Here is a 14,546-nt window from a genome sequence, read left to right on the forward strand (position 1 = left end):
ATGTAATTGCGCAACCAGGGATAGATTTACTTTTATCTAAGGATTTTTTGTTATTCCTGATAGGTGATGGATTTTTCAGAGGCGCCATTTTTCCTTTTCTCTTTTTACTTTCCTCTTCTTTGCTTTCTTTCTCAGCTCTTCACTTATTATTTGTACGTTTGTTTAAACTTTAAAATAAACGATCATTAAGAGTTATGACCATTTGCCATTCTTGACCCCAGGAAGAACCCAAGGATCGGAAAATAAGAGATCCAACAGTTGTTATTCACATCCACCTCAGAGAGGAGACAAGGCCTTGAATTAACAACGCCACTGATGCACATTCACTTTAGCAACATATTAGTGGGAATATCTATTTGAAAAAGTTTCAGAAGCTGGAAATCTGAAACAAAAACCAGAAAATGCTGGAGAAACACATGCAAACTGTTGGAGAAACTCAGCAGATCAGGCAACATCTGCGGAGGGGAATCAAAAGTCAACATTTTGGGCCAAAATTTCTCATTAGGACTCTGAAGGGTCCCGATGAAAAGTTTCAGTCCGAAATATTTCATGTCGACTGTTTATTCCTCTCCATAGAGGCTGCCTGATCTGCTGAATCTCATGCTCAGAAAATGCTAGAAACACTTCGCAGGTCAAGCAGTATCCATGAAGAGAAAGGACAGAGTCAACGTTTCTTTGCCTAGAAGTGTCAGCTTTGATTTTGCATTCAACCTCTGCAGAGATGAGGTGGGGAACAACTGCAGGAAGTACAGAAAAACACACTCGACCATGTGTCTTGTCATTCTTAAAGCCGTCACGGCAGTGGGAAGCAATAGTGGTCACTCACCGTGGTCCAGAGCAGCAGCACGGAAGCCTCTCTGAGCGAGACCTCCCGACACATGCACTTGACGCTCCACTTGGGCATCCAGTAGAGGAAGAGGAGCAGCAGGCCACCAGTACACAGTGTGCCTACCCCCACCAGACCGATCTTCCACCAGCAGGGCCGGTAACCAATCACCTCCTGCCAAGGCAAAGTACAGCTGGTCAGCAAATGGCTGGAGCTTCCTCTTTGCAGGCCAATCAACCCAAGCCTCCCACCTCAATCTAATCTCAACCAAACCCCTACAAACTGAACCCCTCCCACCCCAGTTAAACTCCTCCTATCTTACACTATTAAACATCAATCCAACCCCAACCCAACCCATCGGCCAGGATAAGAATAGAGTGGAGGTAAGGGCCCCATAACTCACCATCTCATCCTCACTGTCTGCATTGAGGTACCTCTTCTCCTTTTTCTCCATTTGTCCCCTGGTCGTACCCCTCTTTGCCCTTAAGGGTGTAGCCCTGGGGAGAGAAAGAATCAAATCAGGGGGCAGGGTGGGAGCTGACCCAAGACCCCAAGGGAAAGAGTGCCACAGGTGACTCACATCAGCTCCTAAGGGACATTCAGAAGAGCAGGTTGCACAAGGTAGGCTACCGCCACCTCCCAACTCAGGGGGAGAGGGGGAGAGGGGGAGAGGGGGAAAAATAAGTATAATGTTGTAAAGCTACAGCAGAATGTGTTTTTGGATGAAGTCACAGAACAGCAGGTCTCGTGTGGGAAATGGATGATGGTGGTACCTGTGACATCTGGTCCAGAATTGTACAGACTGATACTGAAACTCAGGTTCACCTGCACAAGAGAGTCCCCTCTCAGAAGATAACTGGCTGGCATCTCTCCATCTAAGTTGCCTGTGTGTGTGGCCGCGCAGTAACTGAATTGCTCCCATGCACACAGCATTTGTTGCCGCACAGCTGGAATTTTCTTTAATATAACCCCCTCCTGTTAGACTGTTAGAGGTAACTTATTTTTTTTATTCTTTCTTCACTTCTAATATTTGTATATCTGTGCACTTGTAATGCTACTGTGACACTGTAATCTCCTTTGGGATCTATAAAGTATCTATCTTATCTTAATCTTAATAAAATTTTGAAATTGTTAATATCATTTTGCAATCTATGTTAACATAATTTTGAAATCTATGTTAATTGAAATCTATTATACCTTTGAAATACCCTGTAATTATGTTTGTGAATGTAATCCATAAATTTTCTAAATAATAAATGTACCACAACCTTATATTTTAGAGCTTCAATGTATTTACATTGTCAGTGTTTCAAGTCACAACACTTACAAATTGTAACAATAAACACAGAATGGAAGTTCGTTGCTCATTGTTTATAAACTGCTGGCTTGATGAATGCCAAAGCCGTTTTAAAGTGCCATGCAATTTTCAGGCTGCGTAAAAATTTCCTGCTCAGAGCAATGGTTAGTCTACGCAGCTGTAAAAAAAATTAGAGGGAACATTGCTGGCTAGTAAAGACGTCGGCAATTCTTACACAATTTGGGTTTACCTGTCACTCCATAATAACATAGAACACACAGCACTTAGGCAGCAGTGAGCCACACAGACTATGCCATTCAATACAATCAGTGAAGATTCCTGCTCAACTGGTTCTCAATCTCTTTGATATCCCACCACCAACTGCAAAAATCAATCCATCCCAAGTGCCTGTGAGGGTAGAGGAACTGTCACTGTTTTGGGTCAAAATCCTACATTTCTCTTTCTTGTTCCCTCCTTCTCAGCCCAACCTGAAACGTCAATAGTTGCTAGCTCTCACCACAGATGTTGCCCAATCCATTGAGTTCTTCGAGTAGATTGATTGTTGCTCCAGATTCCAGCAAATGAAGCCTCATGTGTTCTCTGTCATCAATATGGATATAATCGATGACAGTCACAGAGTCAGAGAAACAGGCCTATCAGTCCATCTAGTTCATGACAACCTGCTTTTCCGCCTAGCCGCATCTATCCACAGCCAGCCCAATGCTCTCCACGGAGTCATACCCTACCTACTTACTGCCCATTACGCCGCTGCTGTTTAGGGCAGCAATGAAGCTCCTCCATCTCTGGTTGTTTTCAGGGCTTCCTTCATCATGTCAGTAGATTCCTCTCTGGTTTTCACTACTATCAGTCACTTCAGTCCCTGCTGAAGGCTCAGGAATACCACTGCACTCAAATGTAGAAGGATTCTTCATTGTTGTTACCAGAACAGTTTTGTTTTACCAGTCAGGGTTGTTGTGTCTGAGCTGAACCCCCGAACCTGGAGGACTAGTGAACCACTCTTAGTCTGCCCTCTACCCTTTGACCTGTTTAGCATGGGTGACCCTACTAACAGCCAAATAATAAAGTGCTGACTACAGACAATAAGGCTCTCTGGGTCACTGAGACACGCAAGCCTCCAAACCATGACAAGGTTGTGGTCCTCTTAGGGGATAGTCATAGAAAAGTACAGCACAGAAACAGGCCCTTTGGCTCATCTAGTCTGAGCCCAACTATTTAATCTGCCTAGCTCCATCGACCTGCACCCAGACCATAGCCCTCCAATCCACGTACCTATCTAAATTTCTCTTCAGCGTTGAAATCAAGCTTGAATGCACCACTTGTACTGGCTTGTTCCACACTCTTACTGTGTGAAGAAGTTTCCTCTCATGTCCTTCTTAAACATTTCACCTTTCACCCTTTCTTTCAGCAAAAGCTTTCTAGTGCTATGGTGTTCTATGACTTTTATGGACGTTATTCCTTGGAGTGTAGAAGATGAGAAAAGATTTAATAGAGGAATACAAAATTATGAGGGGTATAGATAGGTAAATGCAAGCAGGCTTTTTCCACTGAGGTTGAGTGAGACTGCCGCTAGAGGTCATGGGTTATGGGTGAAAGGAGAACATGAGGGGAAACCTTCACTCAGCAGGTCATGAGAGTATAGAACAAGCTGTCTGTGTAGGTGGTGCTTGCAAGCTCAACTTAAGAGAAGTTTGAATAGGTGCATGGATGGTAAAGGTATGAAGTGCTATGGTCTGGGTGCAGATCAGTAGGAGCAGACAGTGTAAGTGGTTTGGCACAGGCTAGGTGTTTCTGTGCTGTACTTTTCTATGACTCTATGAATACAGGGAAATAGAAGAGAACCAGAGGGAGATGTTGGGCAGGTAAGGAAAAGAGAAGGAGTAACAGGGTAACCTGAATTGGGAACGAAAAAACAAAGAAGATGGGAGGGGGGAAAATTAATTATCAGAAGATAGAAAAATCGATGTTCATGCCACGTCAGAGGCTACCCAGATGGAATATGAGGTGTTGCTCCTCCAACCTAATTTTGGCCTCATGGTGGTAATAGAGGAGGCCATGGACAGTCATGTCAGAATGGGAATGGGAAGTCGAATTGAATTGGGTGGCCACCAGTAAATCCTGTCCTTTGCAGTGTATAAGCGAAGGCACTCAACAAAATGGTCCCCCAATCTGCATTGGGTCTCACTGATGTAAAGAGGCCACATTGGGTACGCCAGATTCACCTGCCAGTGTCGCAGGTGAAATGTTGCCTCACCTCGTAGAACTGTTAGGGACCTGAATGGGGACTAGAGCGGAGGTGTAACATTTGTTACAGTTTGTTAGCAACTACTTTAAAAAAATACTTCTTATAAGATTTTTACATTTTACAAAACTCATGTATTTTTCACACTCACTGGCAGAAAGCGTTATAGCAGCTAAACTAACGGTTTATCACCCTTCTCATTTTTCACTGGGGCCGGATGGTGGTGTAGTGGCATCAGCACTGGACTTCAAGGCAGATGGTCCTGAGTTCAAACCCAGCTGGGTCCCAGCCTGGGCAACAGCCGTATCTGTGTGGAAGAAAGGCCTGGCAATCTATCTTGCCATGAAAACCCTATGGATCTTATGGTCCACGAGGCCACAAAGAGTCGGACCCGACTTAACGACTGGACAAGTATTAGCACATTACCCTCATGATGTAATTGTTTTAATTATGTAACTTATTAAGAATTTCCCTTATCTTATCTATAAAAGTGATAGATTTTTCAGAAGCACCACCTTTTATTTCTTTGTCTTACACCCCTTAGCACTAATTCCCCTCACAGCATGATTTCTCAGCTCTTTATTTAGTTTGCTTAATACTTGTATGTTTGTTTGTACTCTAAAATAAACTGAGATCTTGGAAATAAGACTGCTCGCCATGTTTGACTCCCAGAAGAATCCCAAAGATCAGAAATTAAACAGAGATTCAACAGGTCGCAGGGATAATCCCAGGAGGGAAATCAGTGGTGGGGGATGAGGGCATAAGAAAGTTATGTAGAGAATGACTCCTATGGAGAGCAAAGAGAGAGAGGGGGAGGGAGAGATGTTCCTAATGGTGGGATCCCATTGAAGATGGAAGAATTTGCAGAGAATGGTCTGGTAGACACAGAGGCTCTGGTGATCTAGAGCATACTGCCTGAATCAAAGCTCAATGTTCAAATTAAATTTATTATCCAAGTACATATATCTCACAATAAACTACCTTGTGATTCATCTTCTCGAAGGAAAATAAAGAAATACTATAGAATCTATGAAAAACAATAAAGACTAACAAGCATCTGATATGCAAAAGAGGACAAATTGGGCAAATAATAAATTTTTAAAATTAATAAATAATGCTGAATTGTAGAGCCTTTGAAAGTGACTCTATAGGTTTCTGCGTCAGTTCAGCAGTTTCAGTACGAGAACTCAGAGAAATTCTTGAAAAGGAGAATGTACGTACCAGGTGGCAAGAGAATGCAGTCTTGCCACTGGTGGACTTACCCCCTTGCTTCTGATCTGTCAGCTGAAGTGCTGCCACTGTATGTCCCAGACTCTTTCCTGAGAACTCAGTCGGAAGTTGCCTGCGAGAGGTACAGAGAAACACGATCACAAAATCCACTCACTATCAGGCAGGTTTACCTGCTAGCCCCACTTAGCACTGAGGAGGCATCAGCCACTCTCTTGAACTTTCTACAAAAGATGGTCACTTCCAAAAGATTGGACCTTTTGCCGTGGCCACTTCCAGAAAGCCAGCCATTTTTGTACAACCGACCTGCGTAAAGTTGGCTGCTTCTGCAGTGTATCTGGCTAAAGTCCCTTCGACTGACCAACCTGTTTGGTCTCAAATCCGAGAGGCAGGTCCCGCAGGCTATAAATAGACAATGCCAGCCTCATCATCTGTGCAGCTGTTTGTGTTGACAGATTCCTGGAATGTTTTTGTGGACACAATCATCGGCATTGCCTCAACCAACAGTGAAGTTGCTCCAAATTCCTTCTCTCCACAATGCACAACCCCAGGGCCTCTAACAAGTCTGGTGAGACGATGGACTACACTGAGTCCTGTTTGACTACAATGGGCCTCACTTCTCAAAACAACCACAGACTCCAAGAGCAACTTCACAAGTGCAGATCCTCGCCTATCCTTGGAATAGCGAATTGGACAGGGGAAATTATTAAATCAAATTAAAGAGATTGGACCCATTATGGCCATCAAATCAAACCTCAGTGAGCCAACAGTGCAGGGGTCAGTCCCGGCTTCAAAACATTCGTCAAGGTCAGATGTCAGTTCAGAAAACCCTTACACTCCAGATCAGAACCCATCCGTTATGCGAGCATGCTTTTTTTGTTTCAGTTCCACTACACACCCAGCCTTGCCTCAATTCTGGTTCCCTCCCCACTCCCACTGCCCAATCTTTCCTTCAATGAGTAAGGGGAGAGGAACAGGGTCCCAGTGAGGTGAGAGACAGAGCAGGAGATGGGGCGCCAGTGGGGTGAGAGGTAGAGCGGGAGACAGGGCATTTGATGGGAGAGTGGGAGATGGGGTCCCGGTGTGTTTAAAGGGCAACAGAACTAGATACGTTTCTGGGGAGTGCAGGGTGCAGGCCCCAATGAGTTAAAGGGACCTTGAGAACCACTGCCGCAGGCGAGTATGGAACAAGCTACGCCCATCATCCAATCTCAAGACCTTTCTTGATCAATAAACATACATATAGTCATGAAGTGACAGAGCAAAGAATCAGGCCATTTGATGCAGCCCGTCCATGCCACTAGGAGCTACTCCAATCTGCCTGCATTTGGCCCACATCTCTGTAAACCTTTCCTGTCTTGTACCCATCCAAATGTGGCACTTCTGGCAGATCATCCACATTAACACCACCCTCTGTATGAAAAAGTTGTCCCTCAGGTTCCCTTTTGAAAATTTACCATTTTAAACCCATGCTTTCCAATAACAGACTTTCCTATTCTGGGAAAGGACAGTAACCATTCTCCTTCCCTGAGCCCCTATAACAGCAGGTACATTTCTTTGGCTTATATAGAGTCATAGAGAAGGACAGCGCAGAAACAGGCCGTTGGCCCATCTAGTCTACACCGAGCCATTTAAACCGCCTACTGTTATTGAACTGATTTACAGTAAGTATATATAGAATAAATACTTAAATTAAATAAATAGTGCAAAAATAAAAAAATAGTCAGGTAGTTTTCATGGGTTCAATGATCATTCAGAAATCTGATGGCCGAGGGGAAGAATCTGTTCTTGAATCGCTGAGTGTGTGTCTTCAGGCTCCTGTACCACCGTGATACAACACTGGGCGGCACGGGAGGTCGTTCCTGCCTGTGGCCATCGAACGTGCAGCTCCTCCTGTGGAGAGTCAGACACCCTGAGCCAATAGACTGGTCCTGGACTTATTTTCCATCTGGCATAGTTTGCATTTGTTGTTTGATTGTTTGTGGTTTTTGTATTGCTATATTTATGCTCTATTTTTGGTTGGTGCGGCTGTAACAAAACCCAATTTCCCTCAGAATGAATAAAGTATATCTATCTATCCTGATGGTAGCAATGAGAAAAAGGCATGACCTGGGTGATGGGGGTCCTTCATGAAGGATGCCGTTTTGCTGGGGTATCACTTCTTGATGATGCCTTGATACTACTGAGGCAAGTGCCTGTGATGGAGCTGACTGAATTTACAACTCTCTGGAGTTTATTTCAATCCTGTGGAGTAGAGCCCCCACCCCCATCCCCACACCAGATCACACGATTAGAAGAAAATCCAAATCTGGGCAGCACAGCAGCATGTAATTTATCTCAACGGAATCACAACACAGGTTCAGGTTCGGATCTGCTGCTGCTGCCTGTAAGGAGTTTGTCTATAAGGATCTGCTGTTGCCTATAAGCAGTTTGTGGCTGCACAAGTTAGCTGACGCTGTCTGTAAGGGGTCTGTACGTTCTGCGTGACCGGATGGTTTTCCACAGGATGCTCCACTCTCCTCCCACAGTCCAATGACATAGGGGTTAGTAGATAAATTGGTCGCATCGGTGAAACTGGGCAACGTGGACTCTGGGCAGGAAGGGCCTGTTGCCCTGCTGTATCTCTAAAACTTAAAACAAAAGGGATTTCTAGTATGGAGAATATTTACCTTCAGTGACCACTTTATTTGGTACAGGGGTTTACCTAATGAAATGACCACAGGAGTGGAACCCGGTATGGTCTTCTTCTGCTATTGCACATCCAATTCAAGATTCGTTGTGTTGTGTGTTCAGTGACGCTCTTCTGCACACCACTGTCATAGCACATGATAACTTGAGTTACTGTTGCCTTCCTGTCAGCTCGAGCCAGTCTGGCCATTCTCTGACCTTTCTCGTTAACAGTTTGCCCACAGAACTGCCGCTCATGGATGTTTTGTTTCCTCACATTATTCTCTATAAACTCTAGAGGCTGCTGTGTGTGAAAATCCCAGGAAACCAGCAGTTTCTAAGGTACTCAAACCACCCCACCTGACACCAACAACCATTCCACAGTCAAAAAACACTTAGATTACTTTTCTTCTGAATTCTGATGTTCAGTCTGAACAACAACTGAACTTCTTGTTCATGTCTGCATGCTTTATGCGTTGAGTTGCTGCCACATGATTGGCTGATTAGATATTTGCATTAATGAGCAAGTGTAGCTAATAAAGTGGCCACTGACTGTAAATGCTTTGTTCTTTGAAATTAGAGAGGGATTTTTTAGGACAGGGGTCGGCAAATTTTTGTGGGCCAGATCGCATATTAATTAGCAGACGGTGGGACAGATAAATGCCATAAAAAAATTTGAAATATGGGAATTATCCATTTAAATACATCTAGTTATGCTTTGCCTCAAATTAATGAATAACGCATGCTAGAAAATCATTTGTGCTTAAGGTTGCCTACCCTTTTTAGGATCTATCTCAGAGGGCCAGTGGATGTCACTTTATTGTGCTATTCAAACATAACATGGCTCTTACTCAATATTTAATCCTAGATTGGATGTTAGTTAATATAGAAAAAATTAACTTAACTTGGATCCCCTTGAACTCTTCCTCCGCCCCCCCCCCACCCCCACAAAATACTCTGAACTAAAAGTGAAAAGTCCCCTCCTATGATGCCTGGCTGTGCTCAAAGGGATTCTGGGATATTTTAGTTGGGAATCCAACATTCCTAACCAATTAAATATTGACCCTGCTGGGTAATGTTTACACAGTCATTGACTCATTATATGCAAACACAGATGATATTACTCTTTGGTTCACTTTTACAGATTAACATGAGGCTTATTCAACAGAGCCTCACAACACTCCTGTGTAAGTATTTCTCCTGTGAATTTCTTAGTTCAGGTACTCAGGACCCACACCACCAGGTTCAAGAACAGTTACTCTCAGGACCTGATACCACCAGGTTCAAGAACAGTTACTCTCAGGACCCACACCACCAGGTTCAAGAACAGTTACTCTCAGGACCCACACCACCAGGTTCAAGAACAGTTACTCTCAGGACCCACACCACCAGGTTCAAGAACAGTTACTCTCAGGACCTGATACCACCAGGTTCAAGAACAGTTACTCTCAGGACCCACACCACCAGGTTCAAGAACAGTTACTCTCAGGACCCACACCACCAGGTTCAAGAACAGTTACTCTCAGGACCCACACCACCAGGTTCAAGAACAGTTACTCTCAGGACCCACACCACCAGGTTCAAGAACAGTTACTCTCAGGACCCACACCACCAGGTTCAAGAACAGTTACTCTCAGGACCCACACCACCAGGTTCAAGAACAGTTACTCTCAGGACCTGATACCACCAGGTTCAAGAACAGTTACTCTCAGGACCCACACCACCAGGTTCAAGAACAGTTACTCTCAGGACCCACACCACCAGGTTCAAGAACAGTTACTATCCCACAACCATCAGGCTCTTGAACCGAAGGGAATAACAAGTTTAGGATGTCGCTACTGTAGGGCTGGGGCTCAGGTTCCATTGTGGGAACGACCAAATATTTGGACAATTTAAAAGCCAAGCCAGAGGAATTAAAAAGGCAGGGCTTCCTGCTTCCCTCTCTCACATTATCTCCTTACCTGCCCATAACCTCCCATTGGCGGTCCTCCTCCTTCCCTCTGCTCTATGGTCCTCTGTCATCTCCTATCAGATTCCCTCTTCTCCAGCCTGTTATCTCTTTCACTAATTAACTCCTCATCCCCTTCCCCACTCCAGCTGTCACCTACCACCAGCTGGCTAACACTCAATGCTTTAGAAACAGCTTTTTCTATTCCACCATCACCTCCTCACTAGTCACCTCTTAATTGTAATCTAGTAATTTCATATCCCAGCAAATAATTAAGACCCCCCAACATCCAGCACATTCCCTCTTCGCATTACTGACATCAAGAAGGAGGTACAGCAGCCTGAGGACACGCACTCAGTGTTTTCGGAACAGCTTCATCCCCGCCTCCAGCAGATTTCTGAATGGACACCACCTCACTATCCTCTTTCTGATTTATTTATCTTGTTCAGAGTCACAGAAAAGTACAGCAGAGAAACAGGCCTTTCAGCCCACCTAGTCCATCCACGTTGAACCATTTAAATTGCGTACTCCCATCAACCTGCACCAGGACCATAGCCCTCTTTACCCCTACCCTCCATGTACCTATCCAAACTTCTCTTAAACGTTGAAATCGAGCTCGCGTGCACCACTTGCGCTGGCAGCTCATTCCAGTCTCATGACCTTCTGAGTGAAGAAGTTTCCCCTCATATTTCCCTTAAACTTTTCACCATTCACCCTTAACCCATGATCTCTATTTATAGTCCTACCACAAAACAAAGTTCATGACACGTTAGTGATAATAAACCTGATTCTGTCCTAATGTCCTGAGCTATTGAAAAACTGTTCTCCTACTAACCATTTATCAACAACCCTAATTGGGGGACCACTTCAAGCACCTCCCCTCCATCCGTCAAAGCAGAGCTTTCCTGTGGCCAAACATTCTGACATGTCAGTCCATGTTCTCCTCTTGTGCCAACAGAAACAGGTTCTTCAGTCCATCAAGTCTGCGCCAAACCATTTAAACTGCCTACTCCCATTGACCTGCACTAGGACCAGAGCCCTCCATACTCCTACCATCCATGTACCTATCCAAACTTCAGCCTTATTTGTTCCATGGACCCCACATTGGGAACTCATGCTCCAAGGGAAAACAACTTCAGCCTATGTAATGTCTCCCCATAAATAAAACCCTCGAAACCAGGTAAAGCAGTGGTGAAACTCCTCTGGTGCTGCTGGTTTCCCCTCTAGTTTGCTGCAGAACCAACTACCTCTCTCCCTCACTAGTGAGATGTCGAAGTGTTGGGATGGACAACAGCTTTTACTGGACTCTAGATCACGGTCTCTTTGGGGACTTTGCTATTGCTTGTGTGGTGGGTGATGGGGGGATTGATTTTTTGCAAGTGGGGGGAGAGTTTATGTTTTTGCAGCTGATTGTGCGTGGGATGGGGAGAGGGCTTTGGGGTTCTATCATTTTTCTGTCAGTCATTCTCTTATGTACGTCTGTGAAGAGTAAGAATTTCAGGTTGCATACTGTTTACGTTCACTGATACCAAATTGAAAATTGAAGTAGATGGACAGGAGAGACTTAGACTTAAACCATTTGAATCTGAACCACTTGTACTTCTCCAATGTAATCTTATCTTTCCTTGACATGGCGACCTGAACTGCTCGCAGTGCTCAAGATGCAACCTTACCAATGTTGCGACACGTCCCCGCCATATTTCCCATGCCCTGACCTATGAAGGCAAGCATGCCTCTGGTCTTCTTCATATAGTTGACTGTACTTACTGCCTGTTACTCCAGTGGTGTTCAGGGCAGCAATGAATGTCCTCCATCGCTGGCGGTGTTCAGGGCTTCTTTCATCGTGTTAGTAGCTTCCACCCAGTTTTCACTACTGTCAGTCATGCAAGTCCCAGGTGGAGACTCAGGAATACCATCGTACTCTGACGTAGAAGGATTCTTCATTGCTGTTTCCATAACAGTTTTGTTCTTGATCAGTCAGGGTCGTTAACCCTCAGCTGAATCCCCCCCAAACCTGGAGGACTGGTGGACCTTAGTCTGGCCTCTACCCTTTGACCTGTTTGGCATTAGTGACGCTAGCAAGAGCCAAAGCAGAAAGCCCTGACCCCAGCTAACATAGCTCTCTGGGTCGTTGAGGCACACAAGCCAGCAAAAGGTTTAGGAAAATGATTCCGGGATTGAATGGCTTGTCATATGAAGAGCATGATGGCTCTGAGTCTGTATTCACTAGAATTCAGAAGAATGGGGGTGACCTCATTGAATCCTATCGAATGGTGAAAGGCCTTGATATAGTGAATGTGGAGAGGAGGCTTCCTATGGTGAGAGAGTTTAAGACCTGAGGACACAGCCTCAGAATAGAGCAGTGTCCTTTTAGAACAGAGATGAGGAGGAATTTTTTTCTTAACTGGGAGAGGGAAGGAATCATGCCTCTAATATTTGAATCAGACGTCTGGATTTTGAAGATAAGCTGGAGAATCAAGCCAGGTCTTTGTACTCCTGATAGTGAACAATGTCCAATGCCAGAGGCCAGCTTTGAGTTCAGTCGTACGGTGCACGGTAGAGCAGCCTTCCGCCTCCATCTGACCTCTGAACCTCGCACTAGGTCACTGGCAGCCCAGTCTAGAACACAGGACTCCAGCTCTCCTTGGCGAGGGTTGACGGGAAAAGAAGCCTCGGAACTTACGGTGATTCAGTGCTTTCAAACTTTGTGTATTCAACAAATAGGGAAAATTACTCTGCACACATTGGATTTGCCTTCCTCACCCCTGATTCAACCTGCAAATTACCCTTTAAGGAGTCCTGCACAGGATTCTCAAATATCTTTGCACCTCAGATTTTTCAATTTTCTCTATCAAGTTTCAAGGCATACACTTTCCAAAATTGTATTCCACCTGCCATTTCTCTGCCTATTCTCCCAACCTGTCTAGGTCCTTCTGCAGCCTCTGTTTCCTAAACACTACCTGTCCCTCACCTGTCTTTGTACTGTCCGCCAACTTGGCCACAAAGATATCAATTTCAACATCCAAATCATTGACACACAACATAAAAAGAAGTGGTCCCAACACAGACTCCTGTGGAACACCACTAGACACTGGCAGCGAATCAAAAAATTATCCATTCATTCCCACTCTTTGCCTCCTGCCAACCAGCCAAAGGAGCTTTATCTGTGCTGCATTGCCCTATTACTCCAGAATTCTTGGAAGATAGTTCTTGAACCCAACGCCGCTTTCCCAAGTGCTTGCCCTCATGTCCCTGGTGAGTGCATCGGCCACCTGGGAACATAGTGTCCACCAGGGCTTGCAAACAGGCAGCAGCCGGCACATAATCAGACACAAAGACAGCATTGGATCTGAGGACTGATAACATGGTAGCATGTTCTCAAGGAAGTGAAGGCAGGAAGGCCTTTTTTCTATGGCCATTATTGTAGAGCAGGGTTGGCCGCCATGAGACATTGTTCAGTCACCTCCTGTGATTGTGTGGTGCCACAAGTCTACGTGCTGTCTGCTGGTTCTCACTTTGCAGGACCAAGGGAACAAGACTGCATAGCTTTTGTCACAAACAAGAGAAAATCTGTAGATACTAGAAATCAAAGTAATACACACAAAATGCTGGAGGAGCTCAGCTTCTGAGTAAACAGTTTACGTTTCGGGCCGAGACCCTTCTTCAGGACTGAAAAAAAAAGAGAGCTGAGAAGTCAGAGTAAGAAGATGGGGGGAGGAGAGGAAGAAGTACAAGGTAGGTGACAGCTGAAACCGGGAGAGAGGAAGGGGTGAAGTAAAGAGCTGGGAAGTCGATTGGTGAAAGAGATAAAGGGCTGGAGAAGGGGAATCTGATAGGAGAGGATAGAGGCCATGGAAGAAAGGGAAGGCGGAGGGAGCACCAAAGGGAGGTGATGGGCAGGTAAGGAGGTAAGGTGAGAGGGAATCGGAATGGGAAATGAAGGAGAAAGTGAGGCGGGGGGGGGGGAATGGCAATTACCAGAAGTTCAAGAAATCAGTGTTCATGCCATCAGGTTGGGGGTTACCCAGACGGAATACAAGATGCTGCTCTTCCAACCTAATCGTGGTCTCATCACGACAGTAGAGGAAGCCATGGACTGAGATGTCGGAATAGCAGCGGGAAGCAGAATTGAAATGGGGGCCACCGGGACATCCCACCTTTTCTTGTGGACAGAGTGTAGGTTTTTTTGTCCTTTGTTGACCTGTGTTTTGGGTGGGAGCAGGTCAGCTGATTCTGGGTGGCAGCTGACTCAGATTACCTCTCCACCTCTATCCTTTGTTCCCTGCCCCAGGTTGTGTCCTGACTTGTCTGTGACTTACTC

General features: G+C 45.1%; 1 protein-coding gene across 2 annotated transcripts in view; it reads right to left on the reverse strand.

The window, feature by feature from the left end:
• LOC140197829 (polyamine-transporting ATPase 13A3-like) overlaps positions 1-14,546 on the reverse strand; it is a 129,278-nt gene that overhangs the window by 104,202 nt on the left and 10,530 nt on the right. For both annotated transcript variants that reach the window (XM_072258305.1, XM_072258304.1), the window contains exons 2-4: positions 5,646-5,725; positions 1,230-1,323; positions 827-1,000 (exon numbers count right to left, since the gene is read on the reverse strand). In XM_072258305.1, the coding sequence (XP_072114406.1) occupies positions 827-1,000; positions 1,230-1,280 (225 nt within the window). In that variant the 5' untranslated portion in view covers positions 1,281-1,323; positions 5,646-5,725. The remainder of the gene's footprint in view (positions 1-826; positions 1,001-1,229; positions 1,324-5,645; positions 5,726-14,546) is intronic.

The sequence above is a fragment of the Mobula birostris genome, chromosome 5, assembly GCF_030028105.1.
Source record: "Mobula birostris isolate sMobBir1 chromosome 5, sMobBir1.hap1, whole genome shotgun sequence".
NCBI classification, from domain to species: Eukaryota; Metazoa; Chordata; class Chondrichthyes; order Myliobatiformes; family Myliobatidae; genus Mobula; species Mobula birostris.